Raw genomic sequence first — 27696 nt, 5'->3', positions numbered from 1 at the left:
GGTCAGGACATCGTCCTTGTATTCAAAGTCAATCTAATATGCCTACCTCAATAAGGTTTGGATGTGATCTTGGGGATCAATTGACTCTCTACCAATCAGGTTCTCATAGACTGCTGGGAGAAGAGGTTGTTGTTCTCCAACTCAGAGGAGCCTAAGTTGTTGTCCTCTTAGGGTGTTTTGAAGGAGATCAAGGATGGCGCTTAGTGCTTCATGATCTTTGCTTAGTTAGAGGTTGAGAGAGATGGAAGGATATCATTAATACCTGTGGTGCAGGAGTTTGAGGATGTGTTTTCAGAGGAAGTATTAGGGTTGCCTCCGAGCAGGAAAGTTGAGTTCTCCATAGATCTGGTGCTAGTAGCGGATTCAGTGTCGATAGCTCCTTAACGCATGGCTTCGAGTTGGTGGAACTTAAGAAGCAGATAGAAGAGTTGTTGGAGAAACAATTTATACGGCCTACATGGGGAGCACCAATGTTGTTGGTAAGAAAGAAGGATGGTAGCTCAAGGTTGTGTGTGGACTACAAGTAGTTAAATAAGTTGACTATCAAGAATAAGTACCATCTTTCGAGGATAGATGATCTGATGGATAAGTTGCATGGGGCATCAGTGTTTTCCAAGATTGATCTACGATTAGGATATCACCAGATCTTAGTGAAGGCAAAAGATTCTAGAAGACAACTTTCAGATCCAGATATGGGTACTATGAGTATGTGGTTATGTCTTTTGGTGTGACCAATGCTCTAGCTTTGTTCATGGACTACATGAACATGATCTTTAGGCTATTTTTAGATAAGTTTGTTGTGGTCTTCATAGACGACTTACTCATCTATTCCAAGACTCACGAGGAGCATATCAAGCATATGAGGATAATGCTTGGTATCTTGAGGGAGAAACAGTTGTATGCTAAGTTATCTCAGTGTCATTTCTGGATGAAAAAAGTGCAGTTCTTGGGACATGTGGTATCGGTTCAAGGCATACTTGTGGTTCCAGCTAAGGTGGAAGCGGTGATAAAGTGGGAATTTCCCAAGTTAGTGACAAAGATTAGGAGCTTCGTGGGTTTAGCTGACTACTATAAAAGATTCATAGAGGGATTCTCCAAGATAGTGGCACCTTAGACACAACTTACCAGTAAGGACCAATCTTTTGCTTGGACTGATAGGTGTGAGGAAGCTTTCGAAAGCTTAAGCAAAGATTGACTAGTGCTCTGGTGTTGGTTATCCCTAACGTTGGTGAACCCTTTGAGGTTTACTGTGATGTCTCTCATCAGGGATTGGATTGTGTGTTGATGCAAGGAAGGAAGGTAGTAGCATATGCTTCAAGTCAGCTTAAGGTTCATGAGAAGAACTATCCCACTCATGATCTAAAATTGGCAACAGTGGTGTTTTCCTTGAAGATTTGGAGGCACTATCTGTATGGTGCACAGTTTCGCGTGTTTAGTGATCACAAGAGCCTAAAATATCTATTTGATCAGAAGGAGATGAGCATGAGGCAGAGAAGGTGGATAGAGTTTTTGAAGGATTATAACTTCGAACTCCTATATCATCTAGGGAAGGCCAATGTGGTAGTAGATGGTTTGACTAGGAAGACAATGCATGTGGCACACCTCATGATCAAGGAGTTGGAGATGATTGAGAAGTTTAGGGATATGAAGTTGCAAGTTGAGTTGGAACCAGAATTCATTAGATGTAGGACCCTTACTATATCTAGTGACCTTTTAAGCTCAATAAAGGAACGACAGTCAGTGGATTCTAGTTTGCAAAAGGTGAAAGAGTTGCTTGGATCGGATCAAGCAAAGGAGTTTGCTTTAGGTGATGATGGCGTGTTGAGGTTTAGAGGAAAAGTTTATGTACTAGAGGATGCTGAGGTCAAAAGGTTGATCCTTGAGGAAGGGCACAAGAGTCATCTTAGTTTGCATCCTAACATGACTAAGATGTACCAAGAACTCAAAGAGAACTTTTAGTGGCAGGGTATGAAGAAGGATGTGGCATAATTTGTATCCACCTGTTTGACTTGTCAAAAGGCGAAGGTTGAGCATCAGAGACCTAGTGGGATACTACAACCTTTGGATATACTAGTGTGGAAGTGGGTTAGCATAGCTATGGATTTGGTTACCAATTTTCCAAGAACCTTGAGAGGTCATGATGCGATCTAGGTTGTGGTGGACCGATTGTCCAAGAGTGCTCATTTCTTAGCGGTGAATCTAAGAATATTTATGGTCAAGTTGGCTCAATTGTACATCAGGGAGATCGTGAGGCTACATGGGGTGCCCAATAGTATTATGTTTGACAAAGACCCATGGTTCACCTCTAGTTTTTGCACACACTACAAGATGCTTCAGAGAGTAAGTTAAGGATGAGTTCTACTTATCATCCTCAAACAAATGGGCAGCCAGAGCGAGTGATTCAGTCCTTGGAAAATTTATTGAGAACTTGTGTGTTGAATCATCTCGACAGTTGGGATGAAGTGCTCCTGTTGGTGGAGTTTACCTACAACAACAATTACCAAACAAGCATAGGTATGGCACTGTATGAAGCTTTGTATGGGAGGAGATGTAGGACTTGAGGAGACCCTTGGAGTTCGCGGTTGGGGATCATGTGTTCTTGAGGGTGACCCAAACCACTAGGGTGGGAAGGACTATCCGCTCAAGGAAGCTTTCTCCTAAGTTCTTGGGTCTGTACCAGATCTTGACAAGGGTTGAGCCTATGACTTATGAGATTGCTTTACCTCCTCAGTTGGCTAATATCCATCCGGTCTTCCACGTCTCCTAGTTTAGGAAATATGTGTCTGACCCATCTCATGTGTTGAAGGCTGAAGATGTGCAAGTTACGAAGGATCTCACAATGGATGTACAACCAGTTGGTTTAGAGGATTGCTAAGTTAAGGAGCTCCAGGGAAAAACCATTAGTCTTGTCAAGGTCATCTCGGACTAGAGAAAAAGTGACTCTACTTGGGAGCTGGAGGAGGATATAAAGAAGTTTTATTCGCATTTGTTTTCTGGTAAGCCTTAATTTTTGAGGTTGAAAATTTTTGTTGGGAGAATTTGAGGCCCACTTTTTGTGCTCTAAGTTAATAGGCCCAGCTCTAGTGAGTAAGGGCCCATAACCAGCCTTGTGTCCCTAGGATCTCTTGTCCAGTTGCCTTCACTTCCCATTCTACCTCCTTTCCATAAATAGCACACTTACCCATTTCCTCTTGTTTTGAAATAGAAGGCTTTGCTAGGGCATAAGCTTCTCCCTTCCTCCAAGTTTGTTGAGTGTTCTCCCTCTACATAAGTAGAGCTCTAAAACCCTCTCATATGTTTCTTTTTCGTTTAAAATCTTTGGTTTGTCTTGGGTTTGCCCCTAGAATTTTACTCTCGTCCTTATGTTCATGTTTTACAGCTCTTTAGTTCGTCTGGGAGTTATGATGCTCATTCGTTGGGTCCTTGTTTCGTTTTGCTAGCATTTGTCCAAGTAAGGGAAGTTAGGATTTGCATGTTTTTTTTTTCAATATTCTGTTTGTTTTGGTTTTGTTTCATGTTTATATGGCTAGTTTGTTGTTGTGGTTGCCTGGAAAATGTTAAAACGTTTTTTAGCTTCGAATGTGTGTTTGTTGCTTGCATGAACAATGGAGAGAACTAGTATTTTCGCCCAAGGGGGCATGTCTCGCCTAGGCGAGAATAGCAAAAGCTCGCCATGGTTTCTGCTCGAACTCTCGCTCACGCAACGAGCTTCCATTTTAAGCGACGAGTTATCTCGCATAGGCGAAAAGGTCTCGCTTAAGCGAGAAATCACCGAAACCTCACTGTTCCACTGCTCGAGCTCTCGCCTAGGCGAAAACCTTTAACTTGAGTGAGGGACTCCTTTCGCTTGAGCGAGGGCTCATAGCTTGAGCGAGACTGGTGCAAGGACGTGCTATAACATTGTTCTCTTCTATGTTTTGGTTCTTTGGTTGCATGATTGAGTGATTTACCTTAAGGGCATGAAGTATGATGTCATGTATGATTTATAAGATTAAATGAGGTTGAGGCTTTGTTGTACTAGATATGTAATGAATCATGGATTGATTGGTTGGTTGAGCATTAACATGAAATTATAATGCTTGAGATAAAATTATGGTTCTAGTGTGAGAAACATGAATGTGGTATGAGATAAACGTAATTCCATGAATATCTTGGTGAGATTTCATGGTGGTGTTGTAGTGTATATAATTAGATGAAGATTCAAGTAAGGTTGCATCCTGAAACTCTAAAAAATTAGTTATTCTCACGTAGAGCGAACTGATTCAAGTGGTAAGAGTAGTAGAAGGTCTTAGTCTTTGGCAAAATAATGGCCCTAGATGATTGAAGGCTAACCTTGTACGTGCTAGAGTAAAACCCATTGGCAATGGCTCTACAGAGTAGTAGAGGCCACCACAAGTATAGACATCCAGTGAATCCGATCTCTTTATATGTATCTAAATAATTGAGTCACAGAGTCTTGCATTGTTTGCCATCACATGTTTGAATGCCTATAGATTTGCCTGTTTGGAAAACTGTTTAATATTGCTTGGTCATTGTCATGTTGAAAATTATTTTTACTTTAGCTTACCCTTTTTGTTTGTTGTTTGTTCTATCTTTGACTTTTCTCTTTGCAATGATCACCAAATTCTTGGTGTGAGCAGATATGGGAACCCCTAGTGATCGCAGTGATGATGGAAATGCTGCAGTCTAGTCAAGCATGGGTTGGTTTTTGCTCATTGGATCATCTTTACTATTGCCTTTGTAATTTTTGTGCTCTAAGCCTTTTAAACAATCGTCAAACTCTTAAATTCCATTATGAATCATGACATCATTGTGTGCCTTAGTCTTTCTTTTTCAATATATTTATGGATAACTGTAATTAGTGGATTCTATATATACTATTTGTCACGTGTTCTAAAATATTATAACTATGCAACTTTTTATTTAATAAAATTATGCTATTTAAATGGGATGTAACACATGATTTCCTAAAACTTATTTAGATCCGAAATTTTCTTCCGAAACATTCATTTGAAACCGTATAAATCATAAATCTTCCGTGGAATAATGAATCTGAAAAGCATGCACCACAATTTGTACATTCCTATTATTACAAAAAAATTAATGGTTTTTGAACGGTGTCAATGAGAATCTAGTCGGCTAAAGTGCCGCACAGCACAAAGAAAAGTGCAGGATTTATGTATTGCTGTATGAAAAAAAAGAGAGGGAAAAATGGTGATATAGAGATGAGGAAGGTGAGGGTAATTTGGAGATAGGGAGGTCTGGCACTGATGGAAGAAGAAAAAAAGTAGTTAGGAGTTATAATACTATTTAATTAAGGGATAGAATGGAGATTAAAATTTTTATAGGGGTGCAGGAAGTAGCAGCCCAGAGCATGAGATGATGAATGAGGTACTTGGGATGGAAAAGGGCTTCACCACAAAGACCCAAACAGTTATGGCTGGAATAATATATTAAATTAATTTTTTAAATTGAAAGCAAAGATCAATTTGGTAACAGTTAAATAAAGGGTTTAAAAATTCATGCACAATTGCTGTATCACCAATTAAAATTAAAATTTTACTTGTAAAATCCAGTAAGCCCGTTTTTTGTTTTTAACAAATTATTCAAATTGATATGTTAGAAAGTGGCATTCTTGATATTCATCTAAAATTTATGAATAATTTAATCCTTGAAATTCTTAAAGACAATATAATGTTTGAATTTCACAACCACCATTGGTTAATTTAATTTCTCAATTTGGTAACCATTGGTTGACTTGGTCGCCACCAACCAAATTGATGAGTGTATCATGAAATTCGAGATTGAGTTGAGTGGTGTGCATCAATTTAGACCAAAATAACTTGTACATGGTTGTCAAACTCGAAGATTAAATTGACAATCTATTTGACATTAAGCATCCAAATGACAATTTTTTTTATCAAATAATTTTCTTTAGAAAAAGTTATCGAAATAAATCTATCTCAACATTATTTACAAGAAAATACCTCTTCATTTTCCAATTGAGAATTTGGTTTGAAAGAAGTATAATTTTTAACCATAAATAATGGTTTCTATTATCGAAAAATTGGTCAGAATTTGATCCCTTGAATATTAAATTCTATTTGGTTTTTCTTTTTCTTTGCAAAATATTAAAAAAGGAGATAGTGAAAAAATAATAAAAATTATAAAAATAATAGTAAATATTTAATATGATTTTGTTTTTGGGTTTTAAAATAATATCATAAACTAAAAATAATATACATAATAAAAATAAACTATTTAAAATAAGGAAATATTGATTTGGATTGTGTAATTTAATTTAGAATATAAATAGTAATTAGTATAGTTTTTTTAATAGTTATGAGTACGTTAACAAATAATAACAAAAAAGATATAATAGATCACAAAAATAATGTCTATAATTGTAATAATCAATCATGATAAAAAATTAACGTAAGCAAGATAGAAAAAATTGAACAGAGTCCACTCAAGATAAAAATTTTAATCCTTCAAGTATTCTCTCACGTGTTTAGACTTGTGATTACACCCATGATACTCATGTAAGCAAACACTACCATCACTTAATAAGATTTTGATATTCTGAATCATTGAATAACACACAATCTTGGATCAAGAGGACATTACAAGAGTGTAATATATTGGTCAAGGAAAAGGTAGAAAACTTTTAGATTTTATAGGATAAGAGTAAAGGAAAGAACAAAGGAGTAAATATTTGAAAATAACTATATTTTTTCTTACAATTTGAGCAATTTCTGTATTTGTATTTTTCCTTCTTTCTTTTCTCTTCTTTGTTTTTTTTTTCTTTTATTTACCAAAGATTTTCATGGTGAATTATTTTTATTAGAGGTCATTACTTCCACACTTATTCAACAACCCATTTTCAAGGTATAGAAAAATATAGTTTTTTTCTTTCAAGATTTTGCAATGATCTTAAAAACAAGAAAAAGGTTCCACAAGCTTAAAGGAGTTACAAGTGGATTATCATAAAGGTAGGTTAATGTAGTGATTGGCTTAAAATAAGAAATATCTCGATCATCTCAATTCATGCAAGTAAACAAAGTTGCAAAAGAGATAATCAAGCTAAGTATTAAAGGATAAGCAAAAGAAGAATGAATCACATTACAAAAATAAGAATGGCACAAAATGGTTCCAAATAGAAGGTTGATCTGAGGCGACCTAAGTTGAGGGCCTAGCCAACTCAACCTGAGTCTAGGATTGAGTTGGCATGGGCCCAAGTTTTGACTCAAAATGGGCCCAAATTGAGATGAGTTGAGTCGAGTCAACTCGCGTCTTAGGTTGAGCTAATCATCCCATGCCCCTGGTGGAGACAAGTCAACATGGATCCAAGTAAAGTCAAGTCGGTTCTGGTGTAGATTGACTCAAATAAGCTTTGGTCGATGCTAAGGTGAGGCGACCTAGATCAAGTCAAGCCAAATTAACCAAACCTAGATAAACACAAGTCGGTCTAGATCCAGGTCAAGCTGAATTGGCCCGATCTATGTCCAATAAACTTGATTTTATTATATATTAAATTGATTTTACTAAATTCACTATAAAAAAATATCTCATTAATAACCAATTTAGTGACCAAAATTTATTAGTCACTATAGTGATCAAAAGTTATTAGTCACTATAGTGACCAATTTAAATACCCATTTACAAAATAAAAAATTATTGGTTATTAAGCTAGTCACTATTATGAATAAAAATATATAATTGGTCTATAAATATTGGTTTCTAAAATTTAGCAACAAAAGTTTTAACTACCAAAGAAAATTGGTTACTAAACATTGTTACCAAAGTTTTTGCTACCAAAGATATTAATTTCTAAATTAGTCTCTAATTAATTAGTAACCAATTTAGTGATCAATTATAATTTTTTATTTATAATAGTAATTATTTTAGTAATCAATAATTTTTTATTTTGTAAACTGATGTATAAATTTGTTATTGACTAATAGCTCTTGATCAATAAAACCGGTTGTTATGATATATTTCATTTAGTGATTTAATCTAATTAATAAAATAAATTTAATCTAAATTTAATTCAAATTTAATTAAAATGGATCCGAATTATATATCAATATATTTTATTGAATTTTTATTGAATGTAAATTAAATCTAAACTCAATTTTGAAAAATTTAATCTATAACAACCTTTATTAGATGTAAAGTGGGAATGCCATGAATATTTGGGGTCATGCATTGATCGATACGAGGTGACTGATTGAGTAGTTTAGCTTAGTCCAAGCGCCTTCTTTATTAATTTTGTTTTGACTGATCCACGCGGATAGTTTCAGTGTTGGCATGTTGCAATAATGCAAAAGGGAACTTATTCTGCAAGGACATCAAATCCCTCACGTAAGCTTTCAAATTATTGTTCTTAACTGGAGTAAGCTATCCCGACATGTGTTTTTTTAATATAAAACTTGACTAAATCATTAAATAATGCATCGTATGTTATGACTTTAATGAGGCTAGAGTACTTAGCAACGAGGATAAGATGGTAAAAATAAAGGTTAAATATAATTTTTATTTCTTTGATGAAAATTAAAATTAATCTATCTTTAATATGAATTTAATTTTTTTAACTAATTTTTAGAAATATGTTTCTTAATTAATATTAAAACATAAAAATATGTCATATAAAATAAAAAATTCAAATATTATCATAAAATATGTTTAAAATATTAAATAAACTTTAATAAAATTTAATTTAAAAAATTAAATTTATACAATTTTAAAATTGAAAAAATAAATTAAATTAAAGTTTCGAAAATCAAGTAATTTTAAAAATAATATTTTTCTCAGAGTTCGGTTACCAATGAAGTATTAATTTTTCTGACTTTTTAATGATTTCAATTCAATTTATATTTTCAAATATTTAAATTAGATGTTAACCCTCGGAAAACATGATTTTTTTTTGTTGAAAAATATTATAGTCAATTTAATTAAAAAAGTTGAAAGGTCTTTATCCCATTAAAAAAATGAATAATATAAAGGTCATGGATATTATGAAAAACAATTCAGGAGTCTACAATGATATATATGATATATTTATACGTAATGTTATATCAAATTTATTTTCACCACTCAATATGTGAGATCAAATAATAAATTTATTTCTATCAACACTTTAGACATTTTAATATTTAAACTATAAAATAACGTGAGTAAAAGACTATAACTACTTAGTTTTCTTTAATTGCAATCAATTAGTATTACTTTTCAAATAAAAAAAACAAACACACTAAAATTTTCTTGAATGGTTGATACTTTCTTATTGGGTTAAATATATTTTTGATTTTAACTTTAATTGAAAATTAAAATTAATTTATCTTTAAATTTTTGATCTAATTTAGTCTTTCAACTTTAAAATTATGTCAATTTAATTATTTTAATCAAATTTTGTTAAATTTATTTAACGTTTCAAATATATTTTATGATAATTTTTTAGTTAATGTTATGTATTAAAGGATGTAAATAATTCAAATGTTATTATGAGATATATTTAAAATATTAAATAAATTAATAAAATTTAGTTAAAAATACTGAATCTATACGATTAAAATTTGAAGATTAAATTAAATCAAGATTTAACTAAATCGATTTGTAAACTCGAGAAAAAGAAACATATTTAAACTTTTCTTATTCTACCGGAATGTTAAAGATTATTTAATACTAAATATTCAATGTATTAGTGGTAGCACTAGCACAGCACAAATTAGTTCTGGGAGGGTCTAACCTCCATAACATTGTATCACAGAAGTAGGAATTAGTTAAAGCTTTTGATTCCTACTACCCGTTACTGGTATACGGAAAGATCACATTCACCGAGCAACAGGCATCATGATTTCAGAGAACTCAACCCCAGGTGTCAAATCTGAATTACCATGCAGAACAGCATAATCTTTTCCATCTGAGACACTGCCTTCGTTTTTCTGAAGATGCATTGCAAGAACAAGGTTCTCTAGCACTTCACCAATGGATGGCCTCTCCGCACCCCTTTCAGCTAAACATTTCATTGCAACTCCTAAATATAACTCAAAGCACTCCTTTATTATCTTTTCTTTCAATTTGGGGTCAACTATTTGATCCACGTTGCCATTCTCAACGCACGACATAGTCCATTCAGCCAAGTTAACATGCTCATCATCATCTTCACCTACACTTACAGCAGGCCTTGCGGTGAGAACCTCCAATAACACCACCCCAAGTGAGTATATATCAGATTTCTCAGACAACTTGTGCCTTTCATAGCACTCGGGATCAAGGTAACCAATGCTACCCTTCACGTTGGTGGTGACTAAGGAAGGGTAACCTGCTTTTGACAACCCAAAATCTGAAATTTTGGGCACCCAGTTGTGATCTAAGAGTATGTTTGTTGTCTTGATGTCGCGGTGGATGATCCTGTGCTTTGTGCCAGTGTGAAGGTAGTGCAAACCCCTTGCAACTCCAATGCATATCTCAAGTCGTTGAATCCAACCCAAAGGGGATTCATCTCTCTGCCTCAGATGAAGATGATGATGTAGACTTCCATTGGCCATGAACTCATACACCAATATCATCTCCCCATCCTCATTGCAATAACCCAAAAGTGAGACCAGGTTATCATGCCTAAGTTGTGAGAGCAGAAGGATCTCCGTCTCAAATTCTGAAACACCTTGCTCTGACATTGGATTGGCACGTTTAATGGCCACGTAAGTTGTGCCACCAGTGAAGCTACCCTTGTAAACATTGCCAAATCCACCACTGCCTATAAGTAAATCCTCATGGAAGTCATTTGTCGCCAATTTTATCTCTCGCATTGAAAATTGAGTGCAAAGTGACGACCTTTCTGCCTTTTCAATTCGATTAGGTGTGTGGACAGTGAGACCGCACCATGAAACGACCCTTCTAAGGTTGATCACCTTTAACCTGAATAGGAGTAAGCAAAGGAGAATTGGTAGCACCACTGCAAGAAGTCCACATCCAATGAGGACGAACTTGAGTTTCTTAGAACTTTTATTAAAATGTGGAACATGGGGAGCCTTTACATATGTTCCAGACAAGAGGCTTTTGGGAGGGTTTAGCCCTGCAAGACTCTTATCACCGAAGTTGCTGAGTTTAAAGATCTCCACACCATTCAAGAAAGAATTATAGTACATGGGTTTAGAATCCTTGTTTGGGTGCAGATCAAGCCACAAATCCTGCTTTGCTTCATTAGTATGTGGAAGCATCACTACGTAGTCTTGGTGTACAGCAGCTCCGGGCTTCACACCCAAAGCAATTACATCAAAATGTTCATCAGCAGTTTGATTATTTAAAAATACGGTAAAAACTACCTGATTGATCTGTGTTATTTCTTGATAAATTTCACAGAAGTGAAGCCTGACAAGATAAAGGAAACCAGAATCAACGGGAAAAAACCATGTCATATTGTAATTTAATGTGATAAGTGGATTTTGAAATGGAGCCATTGAGCGGGATGTGCGGTAGACATCTGCTGGGGCTGAATATGGTGGAGCATTATCAGAATACAAAATCAGCATGCTCATATTAAAAGGTCTAACTTCAATATTACCCCCTAAAAAGTAAACTTCATCGGTGTCCCAACTCCGAAACATGCCCGTGTCATATTTGGGTGAGATTTTCTCACCTCCTACATTCAATCTGTACAAGGTTTCCATGGCAGAGTCATTATAAATGTTCACAACTTTTTGATCGTGGCCAACTAAAGGAAGAGGAGCATCATCACCACTTATGTATAAATTAAGCGGCATTGAAACAACTTCAATCCCATTCAAAAATGCAAAGGCAGGAGAGGCATTATATGATGGGGAGAAAGTGAGTTGTAAAACACTCCCACTGACATGCACAATGAATTCTTTGATGAAATAGGCCAAGTTGAAGTAATCAGCGTTGAGGGAAGCGCTGAAGTTATGGAGAAGAGTGAAGTTAGCAGCACTTACTGATAAGAAAGCATTGGAGATGTTGAGATTGATGTAGGAAGCTGGGTAGAAGTGAAGGCGAATGAATTTGGGACCTGGGGTTACATTGAAAGTGTAGGTGAATGCAGAGTGAAAGATCCTTGCAGTCATATAGGGAACTTCAGGAATGGATTGAAGAGTGTTAGGGGCTCTCACTGCCTGAGACTTGGTGTCAGCATCAGAGGGAACATACGGTGAAACAATGTCACCATTCCAGTTCCGGCCATCATATTGCACAAATTCTGATGTTTTGGAGCCGCAGCTGAGAACTATGTTCTCTGTAGGAACATAACTGCCATCATCAGCAACTGCAACTAGTTGTGGGTTTATGAGATACAAGATAAAAATGTAACCCGAACATATGACAGCGTTCATAATTCTCTGCATCAAAGTCGTCTCTCAACAAAGATATTTGAGAAAGGATAAAACAATCAGCTATGGCACTTTCTTCTAATTTCCTAATGATATCGCTTGATTTTTCAACAAAATAATTATTTTCTTGGGAGTCATTTGTCGCCAAGTCAAAAGCCCTCTCTTGGTCCAAAACACTCCACTAGTGCCTATAAGTAAACTCTCCAATATTTGAATATAACATCTGTACAGTATGGCCAATCGGTCGCTCCTTTCACGTCCCCCAGGTGACCATCGGTCGAACGAATTACATGTAATATGAGACCCTCGGATAAGCGGTAAAACATAATGACTATACCCATCCATCGGTCCATCGGCAAAATATAATGACTGTACCCATCCATCGGTCCATCGGTAAAACATTAATTATACCCATCCATCGGTCCATCGGTAAAACAGCAACGTCGAGTCTTTTAACCTCGAGGGGCCATCGGTCCATCAGCTAAGCAACAGCGGTGGGATTCCTTGCATCGCAATCCATCGGCCCATCGGTAAAGCGCAATCCGTTGACAATCTTAACTCAAGGGTCCGTCGGCCCATCGCTAAAGGTCAAACGGGGAACCTTCTGACCTCAAGAACCCATCGGTTCTTCGGTGGAACAAGAGTGGCGAACCTCCTTAAGCGCCTTTCGGTCGATCGGTAATATGCATTAGCATTTGGTAAGAAACACAGCACCTTCAAGCCAGTCACGCAACCGTCGGTCGTACGGTTAAGTAGCCTAAGATCCATTATCGATTAAACGAGTTACTAATCTTAATTAAGAGGTTATTGGGCCGTGATTAAGAGACCTTAATCACAGGCCCATGTCGAAAGCTATAAATAGGGCCCAAAGGTAGGTTGGTAAGGACAATTAATTGCGCATTTATTACAACTGATACCCGACGTACCGACCGACCCACTCTAACTTAAGCATCGGAGTATTTTAGACAGGTACCCCGATCGCCATCCCAACCGATCGAGCTGAGGAGTGGATTTCGTTGAAGTTGTTAGAGAGGAGGAAGATAACGCGAAGTAAAGGGAGTTCTTTTAGTAGGCTTTTGGCCCCTACACCCGAAACATTTTGGCGCCCACCGTGGGGCCGAGCGGTCTCCTTTGAGAATTTACCCGTATGGTGACCACGAGGAACCGAAACAGCAACATGGACGGAGGGAGGTTAGCAGATGACCAGACGGACACTAGGGAGATGATACGGTTGATGCAGCAAAGAATGGATGAGATGCAGAGGAACTACGAAACGCAGGTGCAGATTTTACGTGAGGAGAACGCCATCCTAAGGCGGAAGGAGGAGGGAATCCCTTCGACGCCGACCGTACCCGACCCGAACAGGTTAAGTCGAGTACAGCAACATCGGGACGCCGAGCGGGTGGAGAGTCGTCCCCCGCACACGGGGCATGAGCAGTCACAACCTGATCGGGTTGAGAAGACGCAGGGCTCAAGGGGAAATCCATCACACACTGTGGCGGAGAGTTCGGGAGCGAACAACGGGGGCCGCCCGTCACGGCAGCCAATACCTGAGTTGGGGTCTTCCCCATTCACCTCGTATATCTTAGAAACACCGCTGCCGGAGAAGTGGAAAATGCCGACTTTTGACAAGTACGACGGCACGACCGATCCAGACAACCACCTGCGGGTCTTCATGCATCAGATGATGTTTCATGCTGTCAGCGACCCCATCTGGTGCCGAGTCTTCTCAACCTCACTGACCGGGGAGGCGTTGGAATGGTTCTCCGAATTACCGACCGGCTGTATCGACTCGTTCGCTTCTCTGAAAGCGAGGTTCAGCACGCAGTTCGCACCTCTGAAACCGGCCATTCTGACGGTCGACAATCTGGTCAACATCCGACAGGAGGATGGGGAATCACTTAGGAGCTACCTTGATCGGTATAACCGCATGTCGGTCAAAATAAAAGGTCTCAGTGACGAGATCGCGCGGCATCACTTCTCTTATGGACTCCAGCCAGGAGTTTTTGCGGACAAGATAAGTCGTAAGAAACCGCAGACAATGGAGGAGATGAGGGAACGCGCTGCTAAGTTTATACAGATGGAAGACATGCAGGAGTTTAGGGTGAAGAAGAGAGAGAAGGAGGATGCTGCGCTCCCGAAGCCGGTGGTCCCTAGACCGAGCAAACCAGCAGCTCGACCAACCGAGCGGAAGCTACCAAAGTTCACAACCTACACCCCACTGGCGGTCCCCCGAGCCAGAATCCTGCAAGAAGCCTTCAGCGTTGATTCGCTCCCAGCGATCAAGAAGAAACTTCCGCCACCCGATGCCGACGGGAGCAAACATTGCCAGTATCATCGGACTATCGGGCATACTACCGAGGAGTGTCACACGCTACGCGACAAAATAGAAGAGCTCATTCGGCAGGGGCACTTGAAAAAGTACGTGCGGCAAGATCGTCCCCAGCGGAGTCCGATTAGAAACCAAAGCCCGCGGCGAAGGGTCCCCCCAACCCGATCGGAGAGGAGGAGGGAACCCGAGCGCGAGAAGCGTAGAAGAGCACCGTCTCGGTTACGCCGGAGTCCGAGAAGGAGCCGCAGTCGCAGCCAAGAAAGACCCCTGAGGGGTTACATCAACACCATCTCCGGTGGCTTCGCCGGAGGAGGGTCAAGCTCCGCAGCCCGAAAGAGGCACATCCGAGCATTGAAGTCGGTCCATCTGGTAGAGAAAAAGGTCCGATCGATGCCTCCCATCACCTTCACCAACGATGACTTCAAGGCGCCCGATCCTGATCATGACGACCCGATGGTCATTTCGATAGAGGTAGCCGAATATGGGATCGGGAAGGTGTTGGTCGATCAAGGAAGCTCTGTAAGCATCCTGTACTGGAGGACCTTCCAAAAGATGAACCTCTCCGAAGACCTGATCGTCCCTTACAACGAGCAGATAGTAGGATTCTCGGGCGAGCGGGTGGACACAAGGGGATACGTGGACCTTCGAACGAGGATCGGTTCAAGGAAGGACGGCCGAGAGGTAAGAGTTAGATTCCTTCTTGTTGAAGCTAACACCTCGTATAATGTGTTGCTAGGAAGACCCTGCTTGAACGCCTTCGGAGCGATTGTATCCACCTTGCATCTGGCTATGAAGTTCCCATCAGACAAGGGGACGATATGCACGGTGTATGCGGATCAACAGGTCGCCAGGCAGTGCTATGCTGCAGGATTAAGGATCAGACCTCACAGCCGGCCGCATAAACAACATCGATCGGAGGTGGCGATGACGGACCTGGATCCCCGAACGAACACCGAGGATCGGCTACAGCCGGAAGGAGAGACCAAGGATATCCTCATCGGGAGTCAGCCCGGACAACTCACGAAGATTGGGGGAGCGTTGACCGCGGCAGAGGAAGAGCTCATCGGCACTATGGTTCTGGAAAACAGGGACCTGTTCGCTTGGTCGAGCGCTGACATGCCGGGCGTCCATCCAGACGTGATGTCCCACAAGCTCGCTATCTTCCGGGAAGCTCGGCCGGTCGCTCAAAAGAAAAGAAAGATGGGAGAAGAAAGGCGGAAGGCGGTCGAGGAGGAGGTGAGAAAGCTAGAAGGAGCTGGCTTTATCAGCGAAATCAAGTACACGACATGGCTAGCTAACGTGGTCATGGTGAAGAAGTCGAGCGGGAAGTGGAGGATGTGTACTGACTTCACTGATCTGAACAAAGCTTGCCCAAAGGACGCGTATCCCTTGCCTAGCATCGATCGGCTGGTAGATGGGGCCTCGGGGCACAACTTCCTCAGCTTTCTGGACGCCTACTCAGGGTATAACCAAATCCCCATGTATGGTCCGGACCGATCAAAAACGGCATTCATCACAGACCGGGCAAACTTCTGCTACGAGGTTATGCCGTTCGGTCTGAAGAACGCGGGGGCTACCTATCAGAGGTTGATGGACCGGGTCTTCCAGGGGCAGATCGGTCGGTCCATGGAAGTCTATGTGGACGATATGGTCGTAAAGTCGCAGACTGCTGAAGACCACGCACGCGACCTCGGCGAGGTCTTCCACCAGGTGCGCAAGTATAATATGCGTCTTAACCCCGAGAAGTGCGTCTTCGGCGTGCCGGCGGGGAAATTTCTAGGGTTCATGCTGACCGCCCGGGGCATAGAGGCGAATCCGGACAAGTGTGCTGCTATCATACAGATGAGAAGCCCTAAGAACCTTAAGGAGATCCAGCGTTTGATGGGGCGGCTGACTTCTCTGGCGCGTTTTCTGCCCAAATTGACAGAGAAGGTCAAGCCGATCCTGAAGATTATGAAGAAGCAGACTACAGAGAAGTGGGATGACCGGTGCGAGGCGGCTTTTCAGCAAATAAAGGAGATGATCAGCACTCCCCCAATCATGAGCCGACCGGTGGAAGGGCTGCCCCTGCAGTTGTACCTATCGGTCTCGGACGACGCGATCAGTGCAGCCCTAGTACAAGAAGCCCCGGAGCAGCGGCCCGTTTACTTCATCAGCCGAGTTCTACAGGGCGCGGAGACGAGGTACCAGTTGATAGAGAAGATAGCTTTGGCGTTGTTAACGGCCTCTCGACGGTTACGCCAGTACTTCCAGAGTCACCAGGTGGTCGTACGAACCGACCACCCAATAGCCAAGATACTCCGAAAGCCCGACTTGGCCGGAAGGATGATCGCCTGGTCGGTTGAGCTGTCTGAGTTCGGTCTCAAGTACGAACCCAGAGGATCGGTCAAAGGACAGCATCTGGCCGACTTCACAGCCGAACTCCATGGACCGGTCGCTCCGTCCGACCAAACGTGGGTACTCTTCGTTGACGGGTCGTCGGACAAACGAAGTGCGGGAGCAGGAATTGTTATTGAAGGACCGAACGGTTTCTCAGTGGAGCACTCCTTGCAGTTTCAGTTTAAAGCCTCAAATAACCAGGCAGAGTATGAAGCGCTGATCGCCGGATTAAGACTAGCAAAAGACTTAGGCGCAATGAGGCTAAGGTGTAACACCGACTCTAAGCTGGTGGTCGGGCAGGTGAAGGGAGAATATCAGGTTAAGGATGATTTGCTGCTCCAGTACTATCACAAGACTATCGAAATCATGAAGGAGTTTGTAGAGGTGACCATCCAACACATCCCCCGAGCGGAGAACGTCCGAGCCGACAGGCTGTCGAAGCTGGCAGACGGAAAAGAGAAGGGTCAATTGAAGACAATTATCAGGCAGACCCTGGTGAGACCTTCGGCGGGAGAATGCGCTGCGGCAGAGCGATCGGCTGATTGGACTACCGAGATGCGAGAGCTCTTAAGGAAGTGCGAGGCTGGGGAAGAAATCAGACCGGCGGAGAGACGGCGAGCGCTTCGGTTCGTGATCATCGGAGACGATCTATACAAGAGAGGATTCACAGCGCCACTCTTGAAGTGCCTCGCAGCAGACGAAGCAGAATACGTCATGAATGAGGTCCATAACGGTATCTGCGGGATGCATACCGGACGGAGAACGATGAAAGCCCGGATACTCCGAGCGGGTTACTTTTGGCCGACCATGGAGCAAGATTGCGAAGCTGTGATACGCAAATGCGCAGGATGCCAAGCCCACGGAAACGACATGAAGAGGGCTCCGACCGAGTTACACAGTTTGACAGCCCCGTGGCCGTTCGCGTAATGGGGGATGGACATCGTCGGACCTTTCCCAGTCGGCCGAGCGCAGAAGAAGTTCATACTCGTAGCAGTCGACTACTTCACCAAGTGGGTCGAGGCAGAAGCTCTGGCTAATATCACTGCTCGGCAGGTCCACTCCTTCGTCTGGCGCAATATCATATGCCGTTTCGGTCTTCCGCAGACGATCATCACGGACAACGGTCGTCAGTTCATTGATAAAAAGCTAAGGGACTTCTACAAGCAGGTAGGGATAAGGCATGTTACTAGCTCGGTCGAGCATCCCCAAACCAACGGCCAGGCTGAGGCCATGAATAAGGTGATAGTGGCTGAGCTGAAGAAGCGATTGGGAGAAGCCAAGGGAGCCTGGGTTGACGAGCTGCCACAAGTCCTTTGGGCCTACCGATGCACGCCACATGGGACTACCGGAGAATCTCCTTTCAACCTGACCTACGGCACAGATGCCATGCTGCCAGTCGAGGTAGGAGAACCGACCCTTCGGCGGGAGATGCAAGACCTCGAGGTGAATTGTGGACGACTGCGCGAAGAGTTAGATTGGACGACCGAGCGAAGAGAGCGAGCAGTCGTGCGGACTGAAGCGTGCAAGAGGATGGTGGCAAGAAGGTATAACGCGAAGGTCAAACCAAGGAGTTTCGTCAAGGGGGACTTAGTTTGGAGAAAGACCAACGACGCTCGGAAGAAGTCAACACAAGGAAAACTAGCACCAAACTGGGAGGGACCGTTCCGCGTGACCGAGAGTCTGCAAAATGGAGCCTATCGGCTGGAGTATTTGAGCGGCAAAGGAATACCCAACACATGGAACGCGTCACACCTCAAAATGTATTACAGTTAATCATGAATGAAATGAGCGTTTCATACAAGTTCATCTAACATTCTAACCGATGAGGTTCCCTAAGAGACCCAAGCAAAGCCTGACCGATCGAGACAGGGACCCCCAAGAGGAGGTCCCGCTCCGTCAGCACCGATCCTAGCGATCACCCTGCGTCCCTACGGGACCCAAGCAAAGCCTGACCGATCGAGTCAAGGACTTCCACGAGGAAGTCCCGCTCCGTCAGCACCGATCCTAGCGATCTAAATACCCCACGGGTAAAACAAGCGACACGAGCTGTCTTGATCGATCGGGGCATAACACCAACGATCTCAAATAAATTGAATAATAAGCGTAACGTTTGCACACCGATCGTCCGGTAAACAATACTAAGCGTAACCAAGCAAAACCAACACATTAAACAAACATACGGCCGACCGCCAATGCCAGAAAACAACGAGAATAAGGCCGATCGCCAAAACAAGTTATAAGCAAGCAAATGAACGAAAGGGATAACAGGTGAGATAAATGAGAAGCTATGAATTTACATAAGTGTTTGTCAAAAAATAACCTAATAACCGAGCGAACGCGATCAATCCAACGGTCGATCGGGTTCGATCGGTTATATCAAAATATACAAGTAAAAATAAAAGAAAATAAAATCTTATGCGGGTGGATCGTTGACCTCGTCCAACCGGTCAAAGACTCGCTCCACCTTCCCATCTACTACTCCCATATGCACGTCGAACCGGTCGGGAGAGCATTGGCAGTAGAAGACCGCCAGATCGACGGCCCTCTGGAAGCCCAGTTCATATTGAGCAAACACTTGCTCATCGGCCACTTCCAGCTCGGCCTCCAGGTCCTTGGCCTTCTTCTGCCAATCTGAAGCTGATCCAGAGGCGGCCAAGTGCTCTAGACTTAAATCATCGAAGCGACGCTGGAGCTTGCGCAGTTCTTCAGCGGCTTTGGCCTGCTCCGCCTTCGCCCGATCGTCAGCAGCCTTCAGCAGCCCAGCACACTTGGCATGCTCCGCCTTGATGCCGTTAAGCCGATCAAACTGGGCCTTCAGATCGGCAGCGGACGCTTTCACCTCCGTGAGCTCGGTCTTTGCCGCTGCTAGCTCCTTCTCCAAATCCTCAATCCTGCTCCGCTCGGGACGAGGAAACTTGGTATATAGAGCAGCAAGCCTGAGGGTCAGTTCCCCGGCGGTCCGAAGGGCGTCTTCCTCGGTTACGTCCTTCAAAGCTTCAGTTATTTGAGGTCCCAATTGGAGGATGACCTCCTTGTCCAGGTTAGCACCGCCACCGAGGAAAGTGTCGGCCAACGACAGCGATTCCCCGTGCTTTTGTTTCTTGAAAGGGGGGACGACCGGGGGGTCTTCTCTTCTGGACTTCTTGCCTTTGTCCCCGGCGGCAGCGGCAGCAACACCAGAACTTGGTCGCTTCATGACCAAGCGAGGCCGTGGGACCGCACCAGAAGTGCCTGCGGGAGCGACGGCGGGAGCATCCTCACCGGTCGAAGGGGCAGCTGGAACGGTTGAGAGTGGAACCACCTCCTCTGCGGTATCTCTCCCCCGTCGTCGAGCCTTAGCACGAGCAGCGAACTCAGCGCTGGCGGCGGTCGTTCGGGCCATGATATCTGCAAAACGACAAAACGATTAAGTTAAACTGCGACCAAAATTGACGATCGGCGAATATCAGAACAACTAACCATAAACCGCCCCCGACAGGTCGGGGGAGCGGATGCATTGGATTAGCGGCCGTGGGTGGATCTTGTCGGGCAGGGTCTTAAGGACGGCCAGGTCAGCCCGCTCGGCCGGGGTCATCAGATCTTCAGGCCAGGCATCGGTGGGAGGAGGGAACGCCGTCCAGTAGAGAGGAAATTTAGGACGATCCTGCTCGTCGAAGAAATACTTCCTTCCCTTGCTAGTAATCGCCACCTTAAAAAACCCGTTCTTAAAACCTTTGTACGACGCAAGATAGAGAGTGAGTAGGCTCTTGTTCGCCCCCAAGAACGAGACCCAACCCTTGGACGCCGTCGGCCGTGTCTTATAGAAATGGAGGAATAGAGGCATGGTGGGTGTGAGACCAGCCGCTCGGCAAAGAACGTCGAATGCCTGCATGGACGCCCAGGCGTTCGGATGAATTTGCGTCGGCGCACACTGAATCTGGCGAAGGACGGCCATTTGCCAATCGGCAAATGGAACACTCAAGCGTAGATCTTGGAAGAGGCAGGCGTACACGTAAAAGAAGTCTAGCTTCGCCTCTCCCTTCCCGTGGCACACTCTATCATTGCCGGCGCAGATCTTGACTCGAAGTTGCCGATCCTCCACCTCCTCGCTAAATATTCTGGTCCGCTCGACCAGATCCCCTAGGTCGTTCCCCCAACGAAACCTTGTCGCAAGCGTGCGCGGCTCATAAGGGGCCCAATCGTACCCCGATATCTCCGGCAGATTGACGTCGTCCCCCTGGTCATTTACGTCGATCCCGATCAGGTCCCCACTTTCATCGGAAGCAGCGACCTGTTCCGCCGCCACCTCGATCGGTTGCTCGGCCTCAGAGCTGCCACTTAGCAGTATTGGTGAATCCGTGCCGCTCGATACTCCCCCGAGCGAAGTCCCTGACTCGGACGACTCAAATAAAGCGGAAATCGACCCGGCGTCCCCAGACCACCCGACCGCTCCACCCGACAGACCATCTGAATCCGCTGCGCTTGAAGACATTTTTTACCTGCAGAGATAGAAAAACGATCGGAGGCTCGGCTAGAAAGAGAAAGGAAAGCGTGAAAATAACGGCAGCCACACAAACCTATTTATAGGGGGGACCATGTGACACGTGGCAGCACCAGGACCCTACGATGAAGGTCAGATCAACGGTCCCAGCTTCGCGACGCTTCAAATCGTAACTGACAGGCACGACCCACGAGGCAATGTAACCGTTGAGAAAAACCGTCGGTCAGTCCGCATCATGGTCTTGGAGAAACCTCTTCGCTCCTTTCACGTCACTCGAGGCTGGGGGGGCTTGTGTACAGTATGGCCAATCGGTCGCTCCTTTCACGTCCCCCAGGTGACCATCGGTCGAACGAATTACATGTAATATGAGACCCTCGGATAAGCGGTAAAACATAATGACTATACCCATCCATCGGTCCATCGGCAAAATATAATGACTATACCCATCCATCGGTCCATCGGTAAAACATTAATTATACCCATCCATCGGTCCATCGGTAAAACAGCAACGTCGAGTCTTTTAACCTCGAGGGGCCATCGGTCCATCAGCTAAGCAACAGCGGTGGGATTCCTTGCATCGCAATCCATCGGCCCATCGGTAAAGCGCAATCCGTTGACAATCTTAACTCAAGGGTCCGTCGGCCCATCGCTAAAGGTCAAACGGGGAACCTTCTGACCTCAAGAACCCATCGGTTCTTCGGTGGAACAAGAGTGGCGAACCTCCTTAAGCGCCTTTCGGTCGATCGGTAATATGCATTAGCATTTGGTAAGAAACACAGCACCTTCAAGCCAGTCACGCAACCGTCGGTCGTACGGTTAAGTAGCCTAAGATCCATTATCGATTAAACGAGTTACTAATCTTAATTAAGAGGTTATTGGGCCGTGATTAAGAGACCTTAATCACAGGCCCATGTCGAAAGCTATAAATAGGGCCCAAAGGTAGGTTGGTAAGGACAATTAATTGCGCATTTATTACAACTGATACCCGACGTACCGACCGGCCCACTCTAACTTAAGCATCGGAGTATTTTAGACAGGTACCCCGATCGCCATCCCAACCGATCGAGCTGAGGAGTGGATTTCGTTGAAGTTGTTAGAGAGGAGGAAGATAACGCGAAGTAAAGGGAGTTCTTTTAGTAGGCTTTTGGCCCCTACACCCGAAACAACATCTAATTTCAATATTTGAAAATACAGATTGAGTTACATTGAACAAAAGTCAGAAAAATTACTGCCCCATTTTTATTAACCATAGCTCATGAAATGTGAAAAATATGATTGTTTGTATCATGTTCTGATTGCTGAGTACCCTAACATAATTAAGGTCGTAACATATTATCCATTTTCATATTTAATTATTTAGTCAAATTTTATATTACAAAACACATGTCGGTATAGCATACTCCAATTAAGAACAAGAGCTTCACAGCTTCTGTAAGGAATTTGATGTCCTTGCAGGATAAGTTCACTTCTGCATTGTCTATTGCAACATGCCAACACTGAAACTCTCCGCGTGGACCTGGCAAAACAAAATAAAGAAGGGGCTTGGAGTCCGCTAAACTACTCAGTCAGTCAGTCAGTCAACCCATATCCATCAATGTATGAAAAGTTAGACCACACAACAAAATGAGGACACCTTTGCTATGTAATGTAGATAACATAATCTTACAGATGAACTCATAATCTGTGCCTTCACACCATATTCCTGTGCCACCATGATGAAATCCCACATGATACAGTCAAGAAGGAATGGCATCATTAGTTTTGTACTACTGCACCTCCTTTGGTTGTTACTATTCATCCATTTAATCAGTTGTGATCCAATTAATGTCCCAGATAAAATCCTCCTAAACTGTGGTTCTTCTGAAGTATCATCATTCAATGGAGAGAATTGGATAGGAGATAGTGGATCTAATTTCTTAACTCCAGAGTATGACAAGAGTTCATCTACAGTCTTGCTCTCAAACATGGAAGACTCTGTAGCACCAAAAGTTCCATACTCAACAGCAAGAGTAACTCATTCTCCGTTGACCTACTCCTTCCCTTCCTCCCCTGGCCTCAAATTCATTCGTCTTTACTTTATCTCATCTTTATATCTGAAGATGAAACCCTCCAACAAGGCTTATTTCTCTGTAAAAGCTGGGGCTTACACTCTTGTAAGTGATTTTAATCCATCTGGTTTTGCAGAAGAGCTCAACTTGATGGTTTTCACCAAGGATTTCTTAGTCAATGTTATGGAAGACAAACTAATGATTACGTTTACTCCATCCCCTATGATTTCAAAAGCATTTGCTTTCGTAAATGGCATTGAGATATTACCAGTGCCCCACACTATATACTTTCCAGGTTCCGAGGCTCCTGTTCCTTATCTTGGCCACCAGAAACCCTTTTTTATCAATGATGAATACGCTCTTGAGATGCTTTACCGTGTTAGCATTGGTACTGACACAAATAGAGTTGCTTCCAAAAATGCTTTTGGAACATGGTTAGATGATTTCAATTATTTATTTGGTTCACAAACTGGAAGTATCCTTGGCGTAAATTATCCTCTTATTACCATGAATGACACTGCTTACACTTACAACTATTCAGCTCCAGAAGAGCTATACAGTAATGCCAGGACCATGGGAAGCAATGGAGATGCTAACATGAAGTACAATTTAACATGGTCTTTCCCTGTTGACTCTGGATTCAATTACCTTGTCAGACTTCATTTCTGTGAGATCTCTGTAGAGGTAACGCAGCCCAACCAAAGGGTGTTCAAAGTGTACATAAACAACCAAACAGCAGAGGAGAGCATGGACGTAGTTGTTTCAGCGGGAGCACCATTTATTCCTTTGCACAAGGACTATGTTGTTATGGTTCCTACGGAAAGTGGGAGAAGGAAAGATTTGTGGATCTCACTTCACCCTAACTTGGAGTCAAAACCAAAATATGCCGATGCCATACTGAATGGAATTGAAATCATGAAGATAAGTGATAGTAATCATAGTCTTGCAGCAATGTTCCAATTGAGAAGCGAACAAAGAAAGAAGAAAGTTCAACATGTCATCATTGTGGTTTCTGCTACTTTAGGTACTATCTTCGGACTGCTCTTCACATTTTTCATTATTATCCACAGAGCAGGGAAAAAGTTGAAGTGGATTACTTCTCATATACTCCCTTCAAATTCTAATAGTAGTCACAAAAACATTCAACCCACAGTAACCTCAGGTCTTTGCCATCAATTCACACTTGAAGAAATCCGCATAGCTACCAGCAACTTCAGTGAAGATCTTGTAATCGGGGAGGGAGGATTCGGAAAGGTGTACAAAGGCATCATGCATCATGATGGAGTTACAGCTGTTGCAGTAAAGCGCTCTAATCGTAGATCTGGTCAAGGATATAAAGAGTTTCAAAATGAGATCAATTTTTTCTCATTCTGTCATATGAATCTAGTGTCACTGCTGGGATACTGCCAAGAGGGAAATGAACTGATACTTGTGTATGAATACATGGTTGAGGGTCCTCTGTCTGACCACTTATACAAGAAAAGAAAACAGCCATTGCCTTGGATTCAAAGAATAAAGATTTGTATTGGTGCAGCTCGAGGACTACATTACCTCCACACGAGCACAAGGCACCCAGTGATTCACCGTGATGTGAAGTCAGCCAACATATTATTGGATCAGAATTTGGTAGCCAAGATTGCTGATTTTGGATTGTGTAGAACAGTTCCCTCACTATACGACTCACATGTAAGCACTGAGGTTAAAGGTACTTTGGGATATTTAGACCCAGAGTACTATAAGAGAAGAAAACTGACTCAAAAATCGGATGTGTATTCATTTGGAGTGGTTTTGTTTGAGGTGTTGTGTGGAAGAGCAGCTGTGAATCCAGTGGCAGTGGAAGAGGAAAGTGAGAAAGTTGGGTTGGCAACATGGGCCATGCACTGTTACAAGTGTGGAAGCATTGATGAATTAGTTGATCCTCATTTAGCAGGTAATGTTAGGCCACAATGCCTGATGGCGTTTGTGGACTTAGGCATCCAATGCTTGGCTGATAGAAGTGCAGAGAGACCGACTATGGGAGAGGTCCTCAATACTTTAGAGAGAATCCTTTCCTTGCAGGATAGTTTAGAGGAACAAGAACCTAACACAACTCAGTTTCTACAATAGCTTATGATTAGTGTCTAACCTAATTCAAAATACTTGATTACTCATTGTGATTAAATTATATGATCAATAATTCCAAATTGTTTATCTTTATATCGTATGAATGTAAAATGGACCAACTCATGTTTCACTCAATGAAAGTTTCAGCTAACAACTACGTTTAGATCTTCGTGTATACAGCAAACTATTAGATCTTCGTGGTATGGAAGTTCAACAGCCCCACGTGGTCACTCTGTGTGTCATCCATACATACCCTTTCAAATCCACCAGGTTAAGGCTAGTCTCAAGACCCAACCCAAAGGAACTAACCCTGACCCACATTGGTCAGGGCAAAAACGATCCCATAGGAAAAGAGTTACAGGTCCAAGTGTCGATTATGTCCTATTGAAGTCCTGAATTCTGTCGGAAATCGATTTGTAAGCCATCACGAACCTTGGATTATTGTTTTAGATTGAGGAGCAAGATCTTCATGGAAGTAAAAATAGATCAAGAGTGTAATGAAATAATGTTCATAAGAATCTCTCGAAGCTTCTTTTAGAGCAATAAAAATTAGGGATGGTAAAGCATGTGAGTCTGGCCAATTTTGTCCCATTTGCGTTTTGGTTTGCAAAGTGCAAGTCTAGCTGGCCCGAAGTTCAAAAATGAGTTTATTTTTTTTTATTTTTTCTGGTTTGCATTGGTCCGTGGGCTGCGAACTAGTATGCATTTGTTATGACTAAAATATTTTTTTATAATAATTTATATTCATTTATTATTGAAATAATTTCTATTAGTTCAACTAATAAAAGACAAGAAATAGTAGTAAAGATTATAGCTAACAAAATATGTACAAATTTGTTAACCTAAATATGCAAAGATATTCCATATCTAAAATATAAGAAAACAATCACCTCTGGAAATTATCCAAATATCCAAATTTTGTTTGTTGACACCTGTCCATTTTACAGGATTTTCTGTAAAAGCACATTAAGATATTACTGAAATAACCCAACTTTATTGGTTGACACATGTCCATTTTAGAGGTTTTTTTGGTCAATTCTTATGTACAGAAGAAGCTTTCTTTGTAGCCTTCGTTAATTACTTGTCTATTTGACTGTTTTACCCTTCTTGTTCAGCTTCCTTTTCATTTTCCTGCCCAATTTCATTGACATGTGTCTTAAATAAAGGGCTTTTGGTCTTTATGCTATTCTTTGAAGTTTCCCGCTACAAGACTAATAAAATTTGACTGAGATTGTGCATTTAATGCGTGATTGACATTGGCCAAGAGAAGATTACCAGTCTTCTTCTCCAAGAAGCCAAGCTATTTCCATTCTTCATTCTTCCATCAAAGGGAATTTTGAAGAGCAGAAGAAAAGCCTTCCTGTTGAAGGTTAGTTCTGCTTCTTCTTCATAAAAGTTTGTATTTTTTGTACTTCTAATGTGTTGAATAGGGTATCGTCATGGGTTAGTAGTATTTGAAAGTTAGAAGGTTAAGTTTTTTTAAGTTTTGTTTGTTCTTCTTGGTGATGTTCTTTATTTATTTTTTATTTGTGCGTTTGGATTTTTTTGTCCTCATGGGTGCTTAAGTTTCATTTTTTTTTCTTTATTTTTTTGTGCTTATTTTTCCATTATCCTGTTTCAAACCCTTTATATTTCGTATTTGTGTTTTCTTAGTTTTGGACATTGGTGTTTGGTGTTTGGTCCTTGGTTTCTCTAGACCATGTATGTATTTTAGTGTTATGTTTTTAACATTTGTATGTGTTCTTTAGTTAAAGGTTTGTGCTGGTCAAAGGTTTGTGATTTATATATATTTTTCAAGGGATATGGTGTTTAGGTGTTAAAATAGCATATAAAGGTACATTTTACAATTTATTGTTTGATTTGATGAATGTTTTTTTTTTGTTTTGTGTTAAAGTTCTTAACTTTTTAGTTGCTTCTTGGTTCTTTTTCTTTTTATTTTTCTTCCTGTTTGATGGTTTTCATGTACTTGAAGAGAAAAACTTTTTGGGAGATGGTTTTTGAATGTTTCTA

At 42.1% G+C, this 27696-nt stretch overlaps 1 protein-coding gene and 2 pseudogenes across 1 annotated transcript; 2 read left to right on the top strand and 1 right to left on the bottom strand.

Moving 5' to 3' along the window:
- Positions 1-9712: 9712 nt before the first annotated feature.
- Positions 9713-12543, bottom strand: LOC114173041 (receptor-like protein kinase FERONIA pseudogene; annotated as a pseudogene).
- Positions 12544-15600: 3057 nt separating this feature from the next.
- On the top strand, positions 15601-17982 carry LOC146888432 (uncharacterized). Its single transcript, XM_085670099.1, has one exon. It carries the CDS (start codon positions 15601-15603, stop codon positions 17980-17982), a length of 2382 nt encoding a protein of 793 aa, XP_085526225.1.
- A 5245-nt stretch (positions 17983-23227) lies between these two features.
- LOC146888431 (receptor-like protein kinase FERONIA pseudogene) lies at positions 23228-25779 on the top strand (annotated as a pseudogene).
- Positions 25780-27696: the final 1917 nt, after the last annotated feature.

Source organism: Vigna unguiculata, chromosome 2 (assembly GCF_037176805.1).
Source record: "Vigna unguiculata cultivar grain cowpea cultivar isolate G323 ecotype 2 chromosome 2, ASM3717680v1, whole genome shotgun sequence".
NCBI lineage: Eukaryota > Viridiplantae > Streptophyta > Magnoliopsida > Fabales > Fabaceae > Vigna > Vigna unguiculata.
The sequence above is the reverse complement of the archived record's forward strand: the minus strand, read 5'-3'. Positions and strand labels throughout refer to the sequence as shown.

Bases quoted from the DNA above. Each gene is read 5' to 3' on its own strand.
- LOC146888432 (XM_085670099.1), top strand. From the start codon at position 15,601: ATGACGGACCTGGATCCCCGAACGAACACCGAGGATCGGCTACAGCCG.